Source organism: Saccharomyces paradoxus, chromosome II (assembly GCF_002079055.1).
Source record: "Saccharomyces paradoxus chromosome II, complete sequence".
Lineage (NCBI taxonomy): Eukaryota > Fungi > Ascomycota > Saccharomycetes > Saccharomycetales > Saccharomycetaceae > Saccharomyces > Saccharomyces paradoxus.
In genome coordinates, this window is record NC_047488.1 from 658,096 (window position 1) to 678,986 (window position 20,891).

The following is a 20,891-nucleotide window of genomic DNA, read 5'->3' on the forward strand; positions in this document are numbered from 1 at the left end:
GGCTATATGATCCAAGAAAAAAAAAGTTTAGCTGAGAGAGGCTGATATCCAGAAGTGAGTGAGTGTACGCATCTCATGCCCCATCAACCCTACTGTTTAAATACAAACATTCGATTTCTAGCAACGTCTAACGAAAGCTAATTCGAGTTAAGAAGCAGGAAAAGGCAAAAACATCTTGTCTCTTATCTCAATGGCTTGCGCTAACTGTGAGCAACATGCCCTATGAAATAGGGGAATGAACGCATATTGGCTCCATTATAGACCGTCAATCAAGGAAGAGCTACCAAACTATAAACGCACATTTCTCGGCAGGGCTAGGAACGCTGGCCTGCTTATCTTATCTGAAGCTTATTTACTGTACGTTTTTTTATCTTATCTGATAAGAAAAAAAAAATCCGGAAAAGCGCGTGAAAGGTGAGGCGAGATACAGCCAAAGATGCGTGCCGTTGCAATTAGCTAACAACTTGGCGTTCTGCGGTGACCATGAGAGATCTACCGATTTCAAAAAGGGTATTGGCAATACCCTTAGTAGCCTTATCTGCAGCAAGTTATTGGGTTAACGTGTTCGACATTGTTGGGGCAAAAAAAGCAAAGAACGCGACGTAAACCTAGTAGAATACAATGTTGCCTTTGAGTAGAGAACAGCTAGACAGATTAATCTATATATGGATTGAAAAAAAGAAAAGAAGCTCGCACTCAGGATCGAACTAAGGACCAACAGATTTGCAATCTGCTGCGCTACCACTGCGCCATACGAGCTTTCAATTACATGGAAGTGTAATGGTCGAAACTAGGTAAGATAATTTGTTAGTAACAACTATATCGCAGATGAAACGCTACTCTGAACTGTGTGTTTTCGATCGTTCCAGATGAAGCTAGTGGATACTAGTTTAAGTAATTGCTAATATTTCACCTGCAAAATAGTCGTTACTGTTTAACGTATGGAAGGTATACTAAGAATAATTGGTGGAATCGAAATGTCATCAAGAACAATTTACTTCTGAGTTTTTAGTTCATCTTCATCATCGGACCCGATGAACAAGTCCACCTTTGTCATCTCCAAACCTGCCTTTAACGGGATCCAAATTCGCTTATGAGTAGTACGTCTCTTAATACGCTAACTCGGTAACCACCCCCATAATAACGACATCCCCTTCAACTCATGCCATGTAAATTCTAAGCACGAACTATAACATCCGTCACTAGTCATCTCGAACAGGTTAGCCATTATTTGCTTAATGGAGTTCTTCAACGCATCCATTTTCAAAGATTCTTCAGCGGCCCTTAACCTTGAATTATCAAATGCCTTCATTATATAAATAACCCTATATCTTCCAAAGAAGAAATAAACCTTGATTTTTTTCAGTTTTGTTTAATCAAATCTACCATCGTTCTCATTTACTGGACAAAAGCTTACATCACTATTACTTTCCATTGCCTCAAAAAGACATTGCTTGTTAGTTGTAGCGCCTTCTCAGTTTTCCAGCATGCTCATCGGTATGCTATAATGGACGTGAACCGAAACAAAATAGCGTCAATGGTGGAAAGGGATTTTTTTACAATAAAGGCCAGAATGTGTCACTTTCGTCGTCTACTTCGACCTTTTTTAGTGGATGTCTTTGATAATTGGGGAAGTTTAATAATGACAATTAAAAGGCCCGTTTCCTTTATTAATTCTCACATCAATACTATAATGCCTCCCTCTTTGTATGTTGACAATGACAGTGTACCCTCTCGTTACCATGAAGGTAAAGAAGGAACAATAGTGGGAGAGGCCATTCGGGATTGGCATCTATAGAGGCGTCGTTACGAATTATTCCAGAAAGATGGAACAGAAGGATCTATATTTGACCAATTTGGTAAAATAGATGCACCGTTTTTATCATTTGATTTCCCCGTAACAGATGCTGAGGGTAAGAGAATGGCTAGTGTGAATAGAAATTTGATTGGTTTAGGAAGGGAAACGTTTACCGATGCTGGTGTTTATGCCGTTAGCTTTGACTCCCAGAGATGCTTTAATGATACCTTTCCCGCTGAAATGGTAAGTTCTCAAGAACTAATTTGGACCAAAGGGCTTTGTTATTAGCAAACACAGTCTCCATTGATTTTGACTATTTTTCGGGACATTGAAGGCAAACTAGAAGTTTCCTTTCTTGGGTGGCGGTTGTGGTGGACTATGTATTTAAAAAAAAAAATACTGTTTAAGTATATTTGAATACACAATACTAGAAATTTTTATCATTCCCAGGTGAGGCCTAATCCTAACATGACAAAATTCAAGATATCCTCTTCTTTAGCATTTTCCATATATGTGGACACTCTCAGTCTAACTAAATCCTGTTCAATCAAATCAGTTGCAGTTGGGTCGCCTTTTTTCTCAAATAAAGGGGTCCGCTCAAATAACAGTACAATGGTCTTCATTGGCCTTGATAAGAAATGCCAATAATTCTGGCTCTGCCAAGCTATAGATATCGATATATGCCCATTCCTGTTTTAACCTAATTTGTGTGCGAATTCTGTAAAGAACTACAGAATTCGATTCGATTGGTACCACGGCACGATGGTCTCCGCTCATGCTTTTGCTACGGTATTTTTATAACAATGGTCACTTCTACTTGTTGGTCAAAGGACCTTCAATAACTCTCTGCGAATTTAGTGAATAATTGCATAATTGTTGGGATTTCATTGTTGATAAAGACTCCATTATTAGGTATACATAATATATTAGAAGTTCTCCTCGAGGATATAGGAATCCACAAAAGAGAATCGGTAGTTCTACATCATAATATTACTTCATCTTCTCTCCTTTTATATGTTTTCATTCATTATCCTATCACATTATCAATCCTTGAATTTCTGCTTCCACTAAAATTAATGACTGTTTCTCGTCATTTTTGTCATCTTCTAACACCGTATATGATAATCTACTAGTGATTGAATACTAGTCGATAGATAATAGGTAATTCCCATCCAAAACCGACTCACGTGTACACTCAGGATCCATTTCTTCCAAGAATTTAAGTGCCCAATATTCCCAACTGTCGACTAATTCGATGATTCCTTCTTGGGCAAGAAGTTTGAAAACATACCTCTCGTGCTCATATAGGCTTGCTTTATTGTCATAACCGACAGATGACCAACTTTGATCACCCAGGGTGGCAGAAACATAATATGTGGTGGCCGTGTCGTTGTAAAAACCATCTTCTTTGGGTGTGTATACGATCCCGTCTAACACACGAGTTAAAAATGACATCGTCAGGTATCAAGGCTAATGTGCCATCACAGTCGACTAACTGAGTTGACATTACGCTGATGATGTGGAATAGTATAGAGAAGATCAGAAGAAGATTCATGCTGGTTCTCTTCCTGTGGTGACAGATACTTTGAAATTGTGTTAGCTGTGGCCTGTCAGCCATCAGATGAATTCCTTGAAAAAATCCAGAGTTCTTATTCTGCAGGCAGGAGAAAGGCCTTCGGCTAAGATTACTCGAACAAGATTCTTTGCAGGAAGAGAGCACTTCACGTTAACATTATACTAGGCATTCTTTAAATTGAACTTTAATGTAAATTGCCATCCGATATAGTGTAACGGCTATCACATCACGCTTTCACCGTGGAGACCGGGGTTCGACTCCCCGTATCGGAGTAGAATTTTTTTGTTCTGAACCTTTTTGCTTGTATATAAGCAAACTTGTCTTCTAACGTGGTATTGCCTCACTATATTATTTCATCCTCCAGGGCAAAGTACATCCACCAAACGTCTACTCAACCTGATTCAAAAACATTTCACTTCTATCGACTACTGCAATGATTTAGAAATATTGTCGTCGACCACGAATAATTTTTCAACTACATTGTTGAAGATCCGAAGACATCCATCCATATCTTGATTCTTATGCACATTTCCTATATGAATTTTTTTGCCAAAATAAAAGGCTGACTGCTAGCAAGAAGAAGCACAAGGCTACAAGAGAGTTAAAATGTCAGGAACTGGATTATCGTTGTTCGTAACAGGCCTTATACTGAATTGTTTGAATTGCATTTGTCAAATATACTTTACTATATTATATGGCGATTTGGAAGCAGATTACATCAACTCAATCGAACTGTGTAAGAAGGTGAATATATTGGGCGTACCGGAGGCAATTTTACACGCCTTCATTTCTATATTGTTTCTCTTCAACGGATACTGGTTCGTCTTTCTCTTGAATGCCCCCGTCCTGGCATATAACACTAGTAAAGTCTACAAGAAAACATATCTACTAGATGCGACGGACATTTTCAGAATACTGGGTAGGTGCAAAATTGAATGCTTTTTAAAGTTGGGTTTCTACCTTCTCATTTTTTTTTTCTATTTCTATAGAATGGTCACAGCGTTACTTGAGAACGATGCAAACTTGATAAGTTAGTAACGACAGCAGGAAAAAAAAAGGATTAGTACGTATCTATAAAGTACGCCTTCATATAGAAATGGCGTTATAACACAACTTCCGTAATACAAAAGAAGTAACATACATGTATATTTTGAACCAGTTCTCTATAGACTTGGTTGTAATTCGTTAGAAAGATTTTCATTAATTTTATTAATTTTTTTCAAAAGTCCATTATACGGATCCATCAAATCTACAAAATGTGCGATATCCAAAATATTTGAGTCATCCCGTATTGAATCGTCCTCGCTATCCTGGCTCCTGATGTTGCGACCCGCCTCGTATCTGCCTAACAAAGTAGATGTCAAATCATTTAACCTTTTATTCAGCTTCACTTTGTCGTTCAATTTAGATTGTTCATTTTGTAAATCATGCCAGTCCTTACCGGCTTTCAACTCTTGGATTTCATTTCGTACCGATATTATCTGCTGATTCAAATCTTCCTTTCGAGCAAGTACCTGCTTTAATTGATAGCAGAGCTCATTATTCGATACATTTATGTCCAGTATGTCTTTCAAATCTCTAGTCATTTGATCTGATATAGTTTGAAAGAGCCGCAGATCTAATTTGTACAATAGCTTCCTAAATTGATCATCGTCACTTTTATTAAAATCCTTTAAGGCTTGTGGAATTAAATCATTTTCAAATAAATTTATAAACAAAGAAGATAGCACGTCAATTGTGGTTACAGAAGTGATGGAGGATGATAGCTGTCTAATAGGTATATCATCGAAATTATACCGAGTAGTGAGATCTTCATCATCCCTCACACTTTGCGGCGATTCATTTGTAGGACTTTCGACCGTGGGGTAGTCTTCTGCATCCATGGGCTGATACTCATGTTCATAGCGATCCTGCGCATTTACGTTAGTAGCATCAATAGGAAACTCAAAAGAATTTGCACGTTTTGGTGAAGACAAAAGGGGTTGAACAGGTGATTGAATGGGCGAGTCCTCCTCTTTATAAAGCGCATTCGGGGTTCTAAATACAATAACATCATCATCTATATCGTCTGTCTTTCTTGAATGACTGCCCCTTAGCCTAAAAGCCAGTTTAGTGTCTCTATCCATTTTGGGGGTTTTCCTTTACACAAACCTGCAAGTAGTCAAAACAATACAGGACAGCACAGATCACGTAAAGAGATGGAAGTAGCTGCTTTTCCACTGGAACGACGTTGATCTTTGTTAGAATAGCTAGTGAAGTCACTCATTATCTATCCTACTGGCCCTTTCACAACATTCGGATACCATTTAATTTATCCGTATGACACGATAAAAGTTTTTTTTACCGGCTTCAAACGGCTGTGAAGGGGCGATAGTGCCGTTCCAAAAAATGTTCCCCAAACTTGTATTCAAGACCAAATCTTCATCAAGCTTACAGTTTTTCACCTTCATACACTCTACCAAAAGTGAAAAGAAGCATAATTGTAGTTTAATTTGTTTGTCATAACCCGTCCTTTTTAGAACAATATACAAAGACGCAGCCCACAAAGAAGCAATAAAAGGGATTACCGTTCTTTTTCATTATTTTTTTTTCCTTGATTCTTTGTCATTTTACAGAAAACCATCTGCGTGTTACATCCTAGTTCCAAGTATTCTGATTTTTCGTGATCGAATCTGTTATATTGCCATACATTCCATACATTGTAATTACAGTTTTTTTTCGGTTTATTTTTTGATATTCTATTCCTGTTTCAATATTAAAAAAGGAGGCTCTTTTCTTTTCCTTTCGTTCTGATTTATACTATTTTACTATTATTGGATCTTCCAAATATTACAGCTTTTTTTATACCCTTCGTCATCGTCTTCTGCTTAAAAAAATTCTCAAATGATGCCTAATAACACTAACGCCTCCCAAAGACCGGATAATCCATATATTATTCCATTGCCCCCTTCATCCACTGTGGAGACTTCTACTGAACCCCCAAGAACGTTATGGATGGGCGATTTAGATCCGTCCTTCGACGAAGCGACCATCGAGGAGATATGGTCAAAACTGAACAAAAAAGTTATCGTCAAATTAATTAGAGCCAAAAAAAATTTGTTGATTCCTTGTAGCTCCACCTCAAGTAGTAATAACAATACAAGCGAGGAAAATGGTGAAAATCAACAACCTGCGTCGAATAGCACTGATCAGTTAGATAATTCTCAAATGATTAATATTAATGGAATCTCCTTCATTGATCCTTCCACCACTCAATTACATCATGCCGGATACTGTTTTGTTGAATTTGAAACGCAGAAGGACGCTAAGTTTGCTCTATCACTAAATGCCACACCTTTACCTAATTTTTATTCTCCAACAACCAACTCTCAAACAAATCCAACATTCAAAAGAACTTTTAGATTGAACTGGGCGTCAGGTGCCACTTTACAAAGTTCTATACCATCCACTCCAGAATTCTCTTTATTTGTTGGTGATCTCTCACCCACGGCCACCGAAGCTGATTTATTATCCCTTTTCCAAACCAGATTCAAATCAGTAAAAACGGTTCGTGTGATGACGGACCCTTTGACAGGATCATCTCGTTGCTTTGGATTTGTCAGATTCGGTAATGAAGATGAACGTCGCAGAGCTCTGATTGAGATGAGCGGGAAATGGTTTCAAGGAAGAGCTTTAAGAGTTGCTTATGCCACACCAAGAAATAATATGATGTTGCAGTTGCAGGAGCAGCAACAGCAGCAACAGCAACAGCAGCAACAGCAACAACAGCAACAGCAGCAATTGCATCAACAGCATCAGCAACTAGAGCAGGAGGACAGTAATGGTCCCCTCTTGATAAAGACCGCAAATAATCTCATTCAAAATAATAGCAATATGCTTCCTCTCAATGCCCTGCAAAACGCACCTCCAATGCATTTGAATGAGGGCGGCAATTCAAACATACGTGCAAGTGATTCGTTACCTTCAAACACCTACAACACTGATCCGACTAATACTACTGTATTTGTGGGAGGGCTAATGCCAAAAACCACCGAATTTCAATTACGCTCGTTATTCAAACCGTTTGGGCCTATTTTAAATGTCAGGATTCCCAATGGCAAAAATTGTGGCTTTGTTAAATTCGAGAAGAGAATTGATGCTGAAGCTTCAATACAAGGCCTACAAGGCTTCATTGTGGGGGGCAGTCCAATAAGGCTATCGTGGGGACGTCCATCCAGTTCAAATGCTAAAGCGGCTCCGACCGTCATGGGGGCAGGCCAGTATTTGCCCTCAAATGGCCTGAGACCGCCATCAGCAACTTCTTCTATTGATAACTCCAAACAAATCCTTGAACAGTATGCAGAAGATAAAAGGCGACTCTTTTTACAACAGCAGCAACAGCAGCAACGGGATAGTAACTTTCCTGTGGAGCAGATGGCGCACAACAATTATTACAACTACAATAATTACGATTATCACAGTAACAAGAATGGCAGCCATGGCGACCTAGTTAATCCGCAGAGATCTAATGTCTCATATATTCAAGAAGACGGTTCAATGTACCCACACCAATATTCAAGTCCTTCATACTCGCTCCCTCCCATGAGCAACCAACTCTCCAGTGCTAATAATAACATGCCACAATTTGGGAATGCAATGCCAATTCCTATGCAACTGCCCAATGGCAACAGCAATAAGATGGCCACAAGCATGAACATGCACCCTACCACTAACATGAACATGAATTCTAACCTGAACATGAACATGAACGTAAGTCCAGCACCATATGGATTGGGGAACAATGCGAATATGTATGAGGTGTCCAGGATGATGACTCCTCCCTTAAATATGGCCCCGAATGCCAGTAACTCAAAATCAAACATCATGAACAAGCATCCTAATAGGAACAATATTCCGCCAATTCATCCTTCTCTTCTACATTGAGCACAAGAGAAAAAAAAAAAGAAAATTTTTACTCGTTTCCACAGTTTTATTTGCGTTTCTACGTTCTTACTTTTCTTCTATTAATGACATTTTCAGTTACAACCTAGTTAATTGTCGATCTATAATTCTAATCAATTTGTTTTTTCTCTTTCTACCTATCTATTTTTATTCTATCTATCTAAGTACATTTATTTACTCAAACAGTTCCGTTTCAGCGTGTTTTCTAGCTTTATATGCAAAAAGCTGGCGTCATAATTTCACGTGTTATAATAGCCGGTTGATGGAAAAAATGTGAAAATCCTACAAAGTCCGATGATTACGGGCAATGGCATGTAAAAGATGAACATGTACACCTATATATATACGTATATACGTGTACATAGATTTCAATAAAAGGCTATGGTAGACATCTCTGACATATACTGTTCATGGTTTGCGCACAATAAGAAAGAAAATAGTACAAAAAGTCAAAAATGGTCAAATCGCTGCAGCTAGCCCACCAATTAAAGGACAAGAGAATACTACTAATCGGCGGCGGAGAGGTCGGCTTGACAAGGTTATATAAACTAATACCCACAGGTTGCAAGCTGACTTTGGTATCCCCTGACCTAAACAAATCTATTATTCCGAAGTTTGGAAAATTCATTGAAAACGAGGATCATCCTGAATATAGAGAAGACGGTAAACGCTTTGTTAATCCGAACTGGAACTCCTCAAAGAATGAAATTTACGAATACATCAGCGGTGAATTCAAAGACGAATACCTCGACCTTGATGATGAGAACGACGCCTGGTATATAATACTGACCTGCATACCAGATCACCCTGAGAGTGCAAGAATATACCACCTTTGTAAGGAAAGGTTCGGTAAGCAGCAGCTGGTCAATGTAGCAGACAAACCAGAACTCTGTGACTTTTATTTTGGTGCCAACCTGGAGGTGGGAGAGCGTCTGCAGATTCTGATCTCTACCAATGGCCTCTCTCCGCGCTTTGGCGCTCTGGTAAGAGACGAGATCCGTAATCTATTCACACAAATGGGGGACCTGGCGCTGGAGGACGCTGTCGTCAAACTAGGTGAGTTGAGAAGAGGCATTAGGCTCTTGGCTCCAGACGACAAAGATGTCAAGTACCGCATGGACTGGGCCAAACGCTGCACAGACCTCTTCGGCATTCAGTACTGCCATAACATTGATGTGGAACGTCTGCTAGATCTTTTCAAGACCATGTTCCAAGAACAGAACTGTTCGTTGCAGTTCCCTCCCAGAGAGCGGTTGCTTAGCGAATACTGCTCGTCTTGAGCGACAGGGCCTCCTCTTTTAAGGGGCGCGTCCTTTCTATTGTGTAGAGAAAATCTACTGGGATTTTGTATATAATTCGCATGTATAGGGGTTGGGAACGAATAGCAATGCCTACCCAGATCAGCTTTTCTTCTATTCTATTAGGCAAGATCAGGCACACAATCTAACTATAATAGCTATAAACATTTATAGAGCAATTACTGTTTCTTCCTTCACACAACATGACTTCTACTTCGAACACCTTCCCCCCAAGCCAGAACAATTCTTCCAATAACCTTCCAACATCTAGACATGCGTCCATTGTAGAGATGTTGTCTACTCCGCCATTACTGCCCCACGTTCAAGTGAATGATGCAGACGACAAAGAACAGCCAGAAGAATCTACGCCGCCGACTGCAGTAGCAGCGGCAGCGCCTGCTCCTGGCCCCGCCGCTACACCTGCCCCCTTGCGCGATGAAAAGCCTCAATTCAAACTATCAGCTGTTCCTATGACCCAAACTCCATCGCAATGTCTGTCATGTGTGCATGCCCAAAAATGGCAACATATACCGTTGTCGCAATTGATCGAACAGAATAAACTTATTTTCGTTCCAGGTTCTATATCGGTAGAGGAGGCGTTCAACACTTTGATCAAGTATCACCTAAACTCTATCCCTGTGGAGTCCTTCCCCGGTGACATGAACTGTTTTACTTTTGACTACAATGACCTTAATTCGTATCTTTTGTTGGTTTTGAATAAAATCACCGTCAGCAACAAACAGCTCACTGCGGATTGCCAAAACGGTAAGCCCGTACCAGTTGGCGAAATGGTAAAACTAACCCCTAAAAACCCATTCTATAAGCTGCCGGAGAATGAGAGCTTGTCCACGGTTATGGGGATTCTCGGTTCGGGTGTCCATCGTGTGGCGATAACAAACGAAGAGATGACCAAAGTTAAAGGTATCTTATCTCAACGTCGTTTGATAAAGTACCTTTGGGATAACGCTAGGTCTTTTACAAGTCTAGAACCTCTATTAAACTCCTCGCTACAAGATTTGCACATCGGTGTTCTTAACATCCAATCCAAACCAACTTCGAGGCAATCCCGTGTCATCTCCATTCAAGGCGAGGAACCATTGATTATGGGTCTTTATAAAATGCACGTGGAAAGAATTTCTTCCATTGCAGTAATCGACAAACAAGGTAATTTGTTAGGTAACATATCGGTAACCGACGTAAAACATGTCACAAGAACCTCCCAATATCCCTTACTACACAAGACATGTCGCCATTTCATTTCTGTCATCCTAAATTCTAGAGGGCTAGAAACGGGCAAAGATTCTTTCCCTATTTTTCACGTATACCCCAGCAGTTCACTAGCAAGGACTCTTGCTAAATTAGTTGCTACAAAGTCTCACAGATTATGGATCGTGCAACCGCCAGAGTCGTCAAACTCGGCGTCATCCACGAATTTAACAGCTGCTAACACTGCAGCCAATGCAGCTTCTTCCACTGCTCAATCGTCAGCCAATGGTGCCACCCCAATGTCAAAGTCATCTTCTTCAACATCTCTCAGCTCCCACTCCCCATTGATGACAGCAATGGAAGATCCGCCATCCCCACGTTCCTCAGCCATCGCGATTCCGCCACCAGGTCCCGCCCCTTCGACAAACACACCAAATCTATTTGAAAAGGAATATAGAACAGGTAAATTGATCGGTGTGGTCTCATTGACAGACATCATCAACTTATTAGCAAGAAAACAAACGGGAAATAAAGAAGTGGATCCTCAATCGGCAAGAAGACAGAGAGGCAGCATTGCCATGTGAGGGTTGTAACGTTGCCTTTTCTCGCTGTTCTTGCTTTTTCTAAAAAATCTTTTACGATGACTAAAAGAGAAGTATTGTTCATTTATATGGTTTTAAATATTGTGAAGACATTTAAGCGTATATAATCGTTAGAAAACATTTATATATTCTATTCTGTATATTCAACTTTTCGAACTCTAATTTTTGTTACTCTCGCGTATATGTATGTCTTTTTCTCTTGCCAGGGAAATTCAAAGCAAAATATGTCAAGCGAGTATACGTTTGATGCACAGACAGATGAGAATTATCGTTACTTTTGGAAACACTTTAAAGGAATAGTACCAACCCGCACAACCATATTCAAACCAATTAAAGATGGACCCAAAAAGTATGTCCAGGCTTCATTTCCTATGATCCGCCCTTCGTTAGGTTTATTTAGTTCATTTTTACTAACAACTAAATTCATAATAGCGACTGCCTTTAATAACTCCAAGAGTAATAATGAGCCGTCAATATCAAGCAGCGAAACGCAAACGCACTCAGATACTAAAGTTCAAGTTTTGAACACCGATAGCAACAATATTAAAGAAGAAACAGAAGGTGACTCTGAAGATCTTTTAAATAAACTTTCAAACAAGAAAACGAACAGGAAAATACCAAACATCGCTGAAGAATTAGCAAAGAATAGAAACTACGTGAAAGGTGCGTCTCCCTCTCCCGTTATAGTTTCTACTTCCTCTTCAACTCCTCCATCAGGGCCTCCTTCCTCCAGTACAAACTCGATGGGAATACCAACAAATCGATTTAGTAAAAATACTATAGAATTATATCAGCATTCACCATCCTCTGCTATATCGACGGATAAGACTGACACAGAGGAAAGAAGACAGAACAATAGAAGTATAGATAATAGAAACGCCCCAGAAAGAGGATCTTCTTCTTTTGCTGCTAATCAGCTAAAAATATCATCCTTGTTAACTATATCATCCAATGACGATAGCACAAGTTCGCATATAAGCGATTCTAAAAGCAACAAAAATGGCAACAATGCTACTATCAATAATATTCCATCGGCTTACACAGAACTCCATACAGACGCAAACAGTGTAGAATCGCTAATAAAATCCCCAAACTCTCCCAGAAATAAATCCCTAACCCCCAAAGTTATTTTGCCTACGCAAAATATGGATGGATCCCTTGCAAAGGATCCTCATTTAGGTGATAATACGCCAGGGATCCTCATAGCAAAAACTAGTTCTCCCGTAAATTTGGATGTTGAAAGCACCGCACAATCTCTAGGAAAATTTAACAAGTCCATTCACTCTTTGAAAGCTGCTCTAACAAAAGCTCCAGTGGAAAAAGTATCTTTGAAACGTAGTAATAGCTCAGTTTCAAACAGTGATTCTAATGTTAACTCTAGTAAAAAGCCTGCACCTGAAAAAGCTAAAAAATCAAGTTCAGTTTCAGCAATACTACCAAAGCCAGTGACCAAGGCATCGAAAAAGAGTACTAGTAACAATAACGACTCAACTAGGAAAAAAACCGCGTCGAATAGGACTACATCAACTATAAAGAAAGAATCAAATACCAGCTCCAAGCCGAGTACTATTAAGAAGGAGAACAGCTCTTTATCATCTATTAAAGCCTCTGAGAAAGAAAAAGATAAAAGTGGAAATGGCACTGATTCAAAAAACTCTACCAACGGCGTTAAAAAGGACCCAACTGCAAAATCCCCAAAAAGACTAATAGCTGCACCAACAGTCAACTCACCAAAAGTTCTACAAGCAACAGAAACCAAAGCAAAGGAGCCCTCAATATTGATTGACATTCCATTGTATCAGGCTGATACAAACGACTACTTAGATGAAAACGGTCAGGTTATTTTTAATCTCTCAACTCTAATAAAAGAGAAATATCATCCGAAAAACAAAGAACTAGCGCAACTGAAAGATTCTAAAAGAAATTTATTAATGCAATTGTCCGATCAATCTAATGGCTCACTAGAAAAGGAAAAAGATGAAGAATGTGATGTAATAGAACTTGATGACGATGAGGACATGGAGGAAGACGAAGGAGAAATAGATACGGAAACTAACACTGTAACTACCACAAATTCTCCGAAAAAAAAGTCACATCCTATGAAAGGTAAAAATTTGATTGGTAAATATGACGTTGAAGATCCTTTCATCGATGATTCAGAGTTATTATGGGAGGAACAACGTGCTGCCACCAAGGACGGTTTTTTTGTTTACTTTGGTCCATTAATCGAGAAAGGTCACTATGCAAGTCTGGAGCGTGCAAATGGTACCATGAAAAGAGGTGGTGTTAAGAATAAATAAGCATTCTGTCTAGGATTTTCACCAAAATACCTGAAGAACTATATATATATATATATATATATATATATAAAGGTGAGGCTATCTTTTGACGACGTATAATCAGCTTATATGAAGATTTTTCCTCGCCGAATGTTTTATTTTTATCCATTTATGTCTATGTCAGTTAATATTATCTTAAATAATAGATAATTTTCACTTTAAAGACTCTATAAACTTGGCTATAAAACCGGAAACAAGAATGGCATCTTGGGTATCTAGAGGAGAAAAAATGAAATAAGTAAGAACTTCATTTTATATCAATCAAATAATCATTTAAAGATTCATTTTTATCCAAAATTTCCTTGTAATTCGGAAGCTTATCAGGTCCAACTGATTTCAAATTAGAATCAATTTTTGAATAAACAATCTTCAGTAGATCTTCATCCCATGTTTTTCTTAACACGATGAAAATATTCAAGTAAGTCAGCAGTAATAAAATATCGCTCTTCTTAGCATCCCCCGTAAATGAATCTTGGATAGTCTGCAGACAGCAATCATGAATAGCTTTCATTCTGGAAGAATCTAATTGAATATAGTATCTAATGTTACTTTGCTGAGACTTGTTATCATCATTAATCCCCAGTTTTGATAATTTTTCACTAATTAATTTCGTCTCAGAATTGTCATCTGTCGTAGAAATGCGCTGCCTTGAAAGGTCTTTAAGAACACACAATACGGACGTCTTAGCCAATGCAAGAGGGCATGTCTTAAGCACATCAAGGATAAAGTCAAATGCAATTTTTTCAGGAACCAAACATAGTAATCTGGTTAGAAGAGTGAAGGTTATCATTCTTAACTGATGATTGACTTGAACACAATTCTTTTGAAGTAGAACATGTAATAATGTTTTCGTAACGAACACTGAAAGATTCTTCAATTCTGTTTTTACATCCTCCAAGGGCTCGGTTGTAATAGCATACCATAGCCAGTAACGACTAACTGATTCAACTGCTACGTTAGAGTAAACTTTGGAAAATAATGATGGTGTTGTGAATCTCAAGTAGAGATAAATAGCATCAGTTATATTCATTTTTTTTACTAAATGTTGATTGGTTTCCAAATAGTTGATACCAGAGAACAATATAACGCCATTAAAGTCCAAGCCAACATTTCTTTCTTTTGCGGCTTTTTGTACTTCAAACGTATAAGCCAGTTTATACACCATTCTTTCCAAAACCAATTTTGCCTCATCGTTAACAGCAGAAGTCTCCTGAGGTACAGACTTGTAAATAATCCTGCATTCTTTTATCACACTCTGGAATTCCTCTTCTATATCAACATCAAGCGAAAACGCCATTTGGTAATACCTGGAAAATAACTCAAGATATTCAGTATAATATGTCGATAATTCAAACTTTTGATGATTTAGCGCGCAATAGTATTTTACGTCGGTGTTAGTAGCAATAGTCTTAATAGGCGTTGAAATCCCAAAAGTACAGAGCCTACGCAACAGCCTGACTTGTATTTCACTTTCTTCCTCTACAACTTTATCAAACATCTCTTGAGTAAAGTCTTCGTTCAATTGTATGTCTTTTGGTGGGTCGGGGGGGATATAGTTTCTGCAGAATGTGTACACCCTACGAAGAAGGAAAAGAGCATCTTCAAAAGTGTCTGCATGGCTATACACGAATTTCTCAACTGTTGTCACGGCAGCTCCCAAATATTTTGAAGGAAACAAAGTAGAAATTCTTTTGAGACTTGCCCCTATGAATTCAAATAAAATGTAGGATTTCAACTTCAAAAAGAATTCACTTGAAACCTTCCTTTCCCCATAGTATGGATTAGAAAAATTCTCAATTACTTCTTCAGAGGCCAACGTATTGGTCTTTTCGTTAACAAAGTCTTCCTTATTCTGTTGACCACTCTTGGAAAAATCTTGCACAGAAATGTATGAAAGTAACTCCAGCCCGGTAACTAGACATTTTTTAGGCTCGCCATGGATGGAGATAGCGTAAAAACACTTCATTACACCTTGTACAATCATATTCGTACCTAATCTTTTATTTACATCGACATTATCTTTTGACAAGAACTTCAATAATCCTTTTGGCAAATCCCAACCGATTTCACCGGTAATACTCGGATTATCCTCTAACAATGTGGTCAAAGTTTCAACAAATTTGGTCTTTTCTTCATAGCTTCCCTCTTGGTCAACTTGCTCACCATATATATCAATCAATGTTACCAGCTCAAGAAGATCCTCCTTCTGAGTTTTGAACGCGTCAGCTAGCTCAAAAAGCAAGTCATCAATTGGTTCCATTGGTGTCTGAGTATTGTATTGAATATCTGGGGTGACCTTCTCTCTTTAATGTTTACTTGCTAACAGTGTTCACCGGCAGTCAGTCTTTATTTTTTTCCTTGACATTCTCAAATTTAAGGAATCGTCCTTATGAAGGATGCCCGCTTAACACTTGACAGAAAGATGCTTCAGCTCGACAAATAAAGGTGTATCCTTAGCTGTACAACCTACAGTCGAGAGAACCAATGACAGTATGAGTAGGATCCTGGAGAGCGAAAATGAAACAGAAAGTGACGAAAGCTCCATCATATCCACAAACAATGGGACGGCCATGGAAAGATCAAGAAATAATCAAGAACTAAGGTCATCTTCTCATACCGTTCAAAATAGACTGGAACTTTTTAGCAGAAGGTTGTCTCAGCTGGGATTGGCAAGTGACATTTCTGTTGACCAACAAGTTGAAAGTTCTTCCAATGGTACTTATGAGCAGAGAGAGGTGACTAAGATAAATGCACAGACTAGCGAACATAAGAGCCATAAAGAAGAAATAAATATCCAAAAGATTCAGATAAAATTTCAACCCATTGGATCCATTGGACAGTTGAAACCTTCTGTCTGCAAAATATCAATGTCACAGTCTTTTGCGATGGTTATTTTATTTCTCAAAAGACGACTGAAGATGGACCATGTTTATTGTTATATAAATAATTCGTTTGCGCCAAGTCCACAACAAAATATCGGAGAGCTTTGGATGCAATTTAAAACCAATGATGAGCTTATTGTAAGTTATTGTGCATCGGTAGCGTTTGGTTGAATATTCTGAGTGCTAAAATAATTTAAGAAATAAGAAATCCGTAGTCGCTCGGAAATTATATACGCTATTTGACAAAGTAGTATATTTGGGCGTTATTAACTCATATTTTATTGTAATGATAAAGAAATGAAAACGTAGTAAGAGAAAGCACTAACAAGGAAATACAGTTAGCACGTATTTCATCGGAAGTGTTTGATTCTTTTCTGTTTGGTATTTAAATATACATGGGAACATAACTAGATAAAATATACGCCATATATAGTACGGCTAGTATTTTTGGATGTCATAAAATGTAATTAACGAGTTAACATTACTTTTTTTGAGATGGGGGTAGCGTTTCTTCTTCTAGGACAACAAGCAAATCTGATGCGTCAACACTTTCACCATCTTTAATGAAAACATCTTTAACTTGACCATCTGCTGGTGAAGAGACAACCATTTCCATTTTCATGGCACTCAAAACAGCAATCGATTCACCCTTTTTCACCAAAGAGCCTTTGTGTACTTTAACTTCTATAATAACACCGGCCATTGGTGCACCGATTTGGTGTGTATCGTGGACGTCAGCCTTTGGCTTAGCAACCGATTGTATGTTTTGTGACTTATCAGCAACTCTGATCTTTCTTAATTCACCGTTCAATTCAAAATATACTTCTCTTTGACCAGTCTTCTTATTCAAATCACCAACAGCTTGTAACTTGATAATCAAAGTCTTACCTTGTTCGATTGTGACTTCAATTTCTTCATCAGGTTCTGCTGGTGCTAGGAAATTTTTGGTTGGTAGTACCGATAAGTCACCATATGTTTCTCTGATCTTTTGGAAGTCTTCATAGACCCTTGGGTACATATTGTAAGAAGCAACGTCACATTCATCAATATCACCGAATCTGTTTTGCAGGTCTTCTCTAATTTTTTCGAGATCAAATGGTTCTAATTCTAAACCTGGACGACATGTCAACTTTCTTCTCTTGTTTCTTAATACATCAGATCTTAATGGCTCTGGGAACCCACCGTATGGTTGACCAATTAAACCTTCAAAAAAGTCCATAACAGAATCAGGGAAGTCCAAAGAATTAGCTAAACGTCTAATATCGTCGGAAGTCAATTTGTTAGAAACCATGAATTGGGCTAAGTCACCGACAACCTTAGAAGTTGGAGTAACTTTAACAATATCACCCAACAAGTAATTGGCTTCTCTGTAGGCTCTCTTGGTTTCCGCCCATTGTTCACCGAGGCCCAGTTGTTGAGCTTGGAATAACAAGTTAGTCAATTGGCCACCTGGAATTTCATGTTGATAAACTTCTGGATCTGGACCCTTTAAGTCTGCTTCGAAACAAGAATATAACAGTCTCATTTCGGCCCAGTATGCGTCTAATTCACGAACATGCTCAACGTTAATTCCAGTATCAATGTTACCTTCCAATGAAGCCAGCAATGCATTAATTGATGGCTGGGAGGTCAACCCTGACATTGAGTTGATAGCTACATCAACAACATCAGCACCTGCAAGGGCGCATGCAGACATGGACGCAACAGCAGTACCTGCAGAGTCATGACTGTGAACATGAATTGGTAAATCTGGATATCTAGTTCTTAAGGAGCCGATTAATAATCTGGCGGCAGCCGGTTTCATAGTACCTGCCATATCCTTAATACCTAGGATATGAGTACCCATTTGAACTACCTTTTCAACAACTTCTAAGTAGTAATCCAAGTTGTATTTCTTACCTGGCTGAAGCATGTCACCAGAGTAACAAACAGTAGCTTCAACTACACCACCGGCCTTCTTAACAGCATTCACACCAACTTTCAATTGTTCTAAATCATTCAAGGCATCAAAAACTCTAAATATGTCAACACCGTTATCCTTGGCTTGCTTGACGAAATGGTCAATAGCATTGTCAGGCAGTGAAGAGTAAGCTACACCGTTGGCACCACGCAATAACATTTGGAATGGAATATTGGGCACCAAGGCTCTTAATTTTCTTAGACGTTCCCATGGATCTTCATGCAAGAATCTCATTGCGACATCGAATGTAGCACCACCCCAACATTCTAAAGCGAAAGCACCTGCGAGGGCATGTGCGGTTGTCGGAGCGATTGTAGCTAGATCATGGGTTCTGACTCTAGTTGCGAGTAGAGATTGATGAGCGTCTCTCCAGGTGGTATCCATTAACAGAGTACCGTTGAACTGTCTGACTTGCTTGGCAAATTCAGCTGGTCCCCTTTCTAAGAGCACTTGTCTCCATCCGGATGGTGGTGCAGTCTTTGTAACGTTGATGACATTGCCCTGAGTGTCGTGCAAATGAGGAACACTTGGATTTGATTTCAATTTTGGCAAGCCAATTTGACCCTTGATAGAAGAACCGTTGACTGCCAAGTCCGCCAAATAATGTAACAATTTTTGCGCTCTGTTTTGTGACGAAACCATTTGGAACAGTTGTGGTGTGTCATCAATAAAAGTCGTCCAGTATGTACCCTCAATAAAGACCGGATTGGTCAAAAGAGTCAATAAGAAAGGAATGTTGGTCTTGACACCTCTGATTCTGAATTCGATCAGGGCACGAATCATCTTCCTACGGACAATTTCATAAGTGGAACCAGAGCATGAACATTTGACCAGCATTGAGTCGTAGTGAGGAGAGATAGTGGCGCCAGCATAGGCGTTACCACCGTCCAATCTCACACCATTACCACCGGCAGAACGATAGACCTCCAGGCGGCCAGTATCCGGTTGGAAGTTCTTGGAAGGGTCTTCAGTGGTAATACGGCACTGGATGGAAAAACCACGGGTGGTGATTTTGTCCTGTAAAAGACCTAATTGAGTTAAAGTTGCACCCGCAGCAATTTGAATTTGCGCAGAAACAATGTCAATACCAGTAATTTCTTCAGTAATGGTATGCTCCACTTGAATTCTTGGGTTAATTTCAATGAAATAGTGTCTGTTCTGGTTGTCAACCAAAAATTCAGCAGTACCTGCGTTTCTGTAACCACACACTTTAGCCAATTTAACAGCATCTGTCAAAATAGCATCGCGGACTGCGCGAGGCAGAGTCTTTGCTGGAGCTACTTCGACAACTTTTTGGTGCCTTCTTTGCACAGAACAGTCTCTTTCAAAAAGATGAACCACGTTTCCGTGGTTATCGGCTAGCAATTGAACTTCAATATGCTTTGGCTTGTCCAAGAATCTTTCCACAAAACAGGTACCGTTACCGAAAGCAGTGCGCGCTTCTGACGTAGCACGCTGAAAAGCATCAGCAACGTCGTCACCTTCCCTAACGACTCTCATACCTCTACCACCACCACCAAAAGCGGCTTTAATAATCACCGGGTAGCCATATTCATTAACGAAGTCAAGTGCCTCTTGCACAGTTTCGATGGGTCCTGGAGTACCGGGAACAGTGGGAACATTAGCTCTTGCTGCCAAGTGTCTGGCAGAGACCTTGTCACCTACAGAGTTAATGACTTCAGCTGGAGGTCCAATCCAAGTAATACCGGCCTTCACCACTTTGTCGGCGAATTCCGAATTTTCAGACAAGAACCCATAACCTGGATGGATGAAATCCACTTTATGCTTTTTTGCAATCTCGATGATCTCGTCCATGGCCAAGTACGCACCCACAGGTGTATACTGGCCCTCTTCCCCGATGACGTACGCTTCATCGGCCTTCAACCTATGCATTGAAAGACGGTCCTCATGAGAGTATATGGCGGTGGTTCTCATGGACAGCTCATGAGCGGATCTAAAAATTCTAATCGGAATTTCACCTCTATTGGCGACCAAGATTTTATTCTTTTCGCCGAGCAAGCTGAAATTGTCCCTAAGACCGGCCAATTTCTTGCTACTGCTCATTTTTTATTTTGTTCTCTGTTTCTCTCACTTTCTGTCTTAGTAACTGTTCTTATCTTGCAATATAACAATTGGAAAAAAAAAAACTCAAATGACGGGCCCCAGATAATGAGCTACACGAGTTTAAAAGAATAGAGGGACTTGTTTATGTATGTAATCAAGTAAAGATGCTGAAAGCAAGAAAAAAGAAAAAAGACTAAAAATCACAGAAACACAATAGGAAATATC

The 20,891-nt window shown here is 39.2% G+C and overlaps 9 protein-coding genes and 2 non-coding genes across 11 annotated transcripts; 7 read left to right on the forward strand and 4 right to left on the reverse strand.

The window, feature by feature from the left end:
* Window positions 1–687: 687 nt before the first annotated feature.
* On the reverse strand, window positions 688–759 carry SPAR_Btrna12C. The gene has a single exon. It is a non-coding gene; the product is annotated as a tRNA-Cys (tRNA).
* A 2,815-nt stretch (window positions 760–3,574) lies between these two features.
* Window positions 3,575–3,646, forward strand: SPAR_Btrna13E. The gene has a single exon. It is a non-coding gene; the product is annotated as a tRNA-Glu (tRNA).
* Window positions 3,647–3,980: 334 nt separating this feature from the next.
* ERV15 (Erv15p) lies at window positions 3,981–4,409 on the forward strand (the record flags this gene model as incomplete). Its single annotated transcript, XM_033908910.1, has 1 exon — window positions 3,981–4,409. The coding sequence occupies one exon, from the start codon at window positions 3,981–3,983 to the stop codon at window positions 4,407–4,409; it is 429 nt and encodes a 142-aa protein (XP_033764801.1).
* Window positions 4,410–4,537: 128 nt separating this feature from the next.
* AME1 (Ame1p) lies at window positions 4,538–5,500 on the reverse strand (the record flags this gene model as incomplete). Its single annotated transcript, XM_033908911.1, has 1 exon — window positions 4,538–5,500. The coding sequence occupies one exon, from the start codon at window positions 5,498–5,500 to the stop codon at window positions 4,538–4,540; it is 963 nt and encodes a 320-aa protein (XP_033764802.1).
* A 757-nt stretch (window positions 5,501–6,257) lies between these two features.
* NGR1 (Ngr1p) lies at window positions 6,258–8,297 on the forward strand (the record flags this gene model as incomplete). Its single annotated transcript, XM_033908912.1, has 1 exon — window positions 6,258–8,297. The coding sequence occupies one exon, from the start codon at window positions 6,258–6,260 to the stop codon at window positions 8,295–8,297; it is 2,040 nt and encodes a 679-aa protein (XP_033764803.1).
* Window positions 8,298–8,770: 473 nt separating this feature from the next.
* On the forward strand, window positions 8,771–9,595 carry MET8 (bifunctional precorrin-2 dehydrogenase/sirohydrochlorin ferrochelatase MET8; the record flags this gene model as incomplete). Its single annotated transcript, XM_033908913.1, has 1 exon — window positions 8,771–9,595. The coding sequence occupies one exon, from the start codon at window positions 8,771–8,773 to the stop codon at window positions 9,593–9,595; it is 825 nt and encodes a 274-aa protein (XP_033764804.1).
* Window positions 9,596–9,816: 221 nt separating this feature from the next.
* Window positions 9,817–11,403, forward strand: SDS24 (Sds24p; the record flags this gene model as incomplete). Its single annotated transcript, XM_033908914.1, has 1 exon — window positions 9,817–11,403. One exon carries the CDS (start codon window positions 9,817–9,819, stop codon window positions 11,401–11,403), a length of 1,587 nt encoding a protein of 528 aa, XP_033764805.1.
* A 354-nt stretch (window positions 11,404–11,757) lies between these two features.
* Window positions 11,758–13,721, forward strand: HPC2 (Hpc2p; the record flags this gene model as incomplete). The annotated part of the gene is made up of 2 exons (XM_033908915.1): window positions 11,758–11,770; window positions 11,854–13,721. 2 exons carry the CDS (start codon window positions 11,758–11,760, stop codon window positions 13,719–13,721), a joined length of 1,881 nt encoding a protein of 626 aa, XP_033764806.1.
* A 286-nt stretch (window positions 13,722–14,007) lies between these two features.
* Window positions 14,008–16,020, reverse strand: YBP1 (Ybp1p; the record flags this gene model as incomplete). The annotated part of the gene is made up of 1 exon (XM_033908916.1): window positions 14,008–16,020. One exon carries the CDS (start codon window positions 16,018–16,020, stop codon window positions 14,008–14,010), a length of 2,013 nt encoding a protein of 670 aa, XP_033764807.1.
* Window positions 16,021–16,252: 232 nt separating this feature from the next.
* Window positions 16,253–16,813, forward strand: ATG12 (Atg12p; the record flags this gene model as incomplete). Its single annotated transcript, XM_033908917.1, has 1 exon — window positions 16,253–16,813. One exon carries the CDS (start codon window positions 16,253–16,255, stop codon window positions 16,811–16,813), a length of 561 nt encoding a protein of 186 aa, XP_033764808.1.
* Window positions 16,814–17,123: 310 nt separating this feature from the next.
* On the reverse strand, window positions 17,124–20,666 carry PYC2 (pyruvate carboxylase 2; the record flags this gene model as incomplete). The annotated part of the gene is made up of 1 exon (XM_033908918.1): window positions 17,124–20,666. One exon carries the CDS (start codon window positions 20,664–20,666, stop codon window positions 17,124–17,126), a length of 3,543 nt encoding a protein of 1,180 aa, XP_033764809.1.
* Window positions 20,667–20,891: the final 225 nt, after the last annotated feature.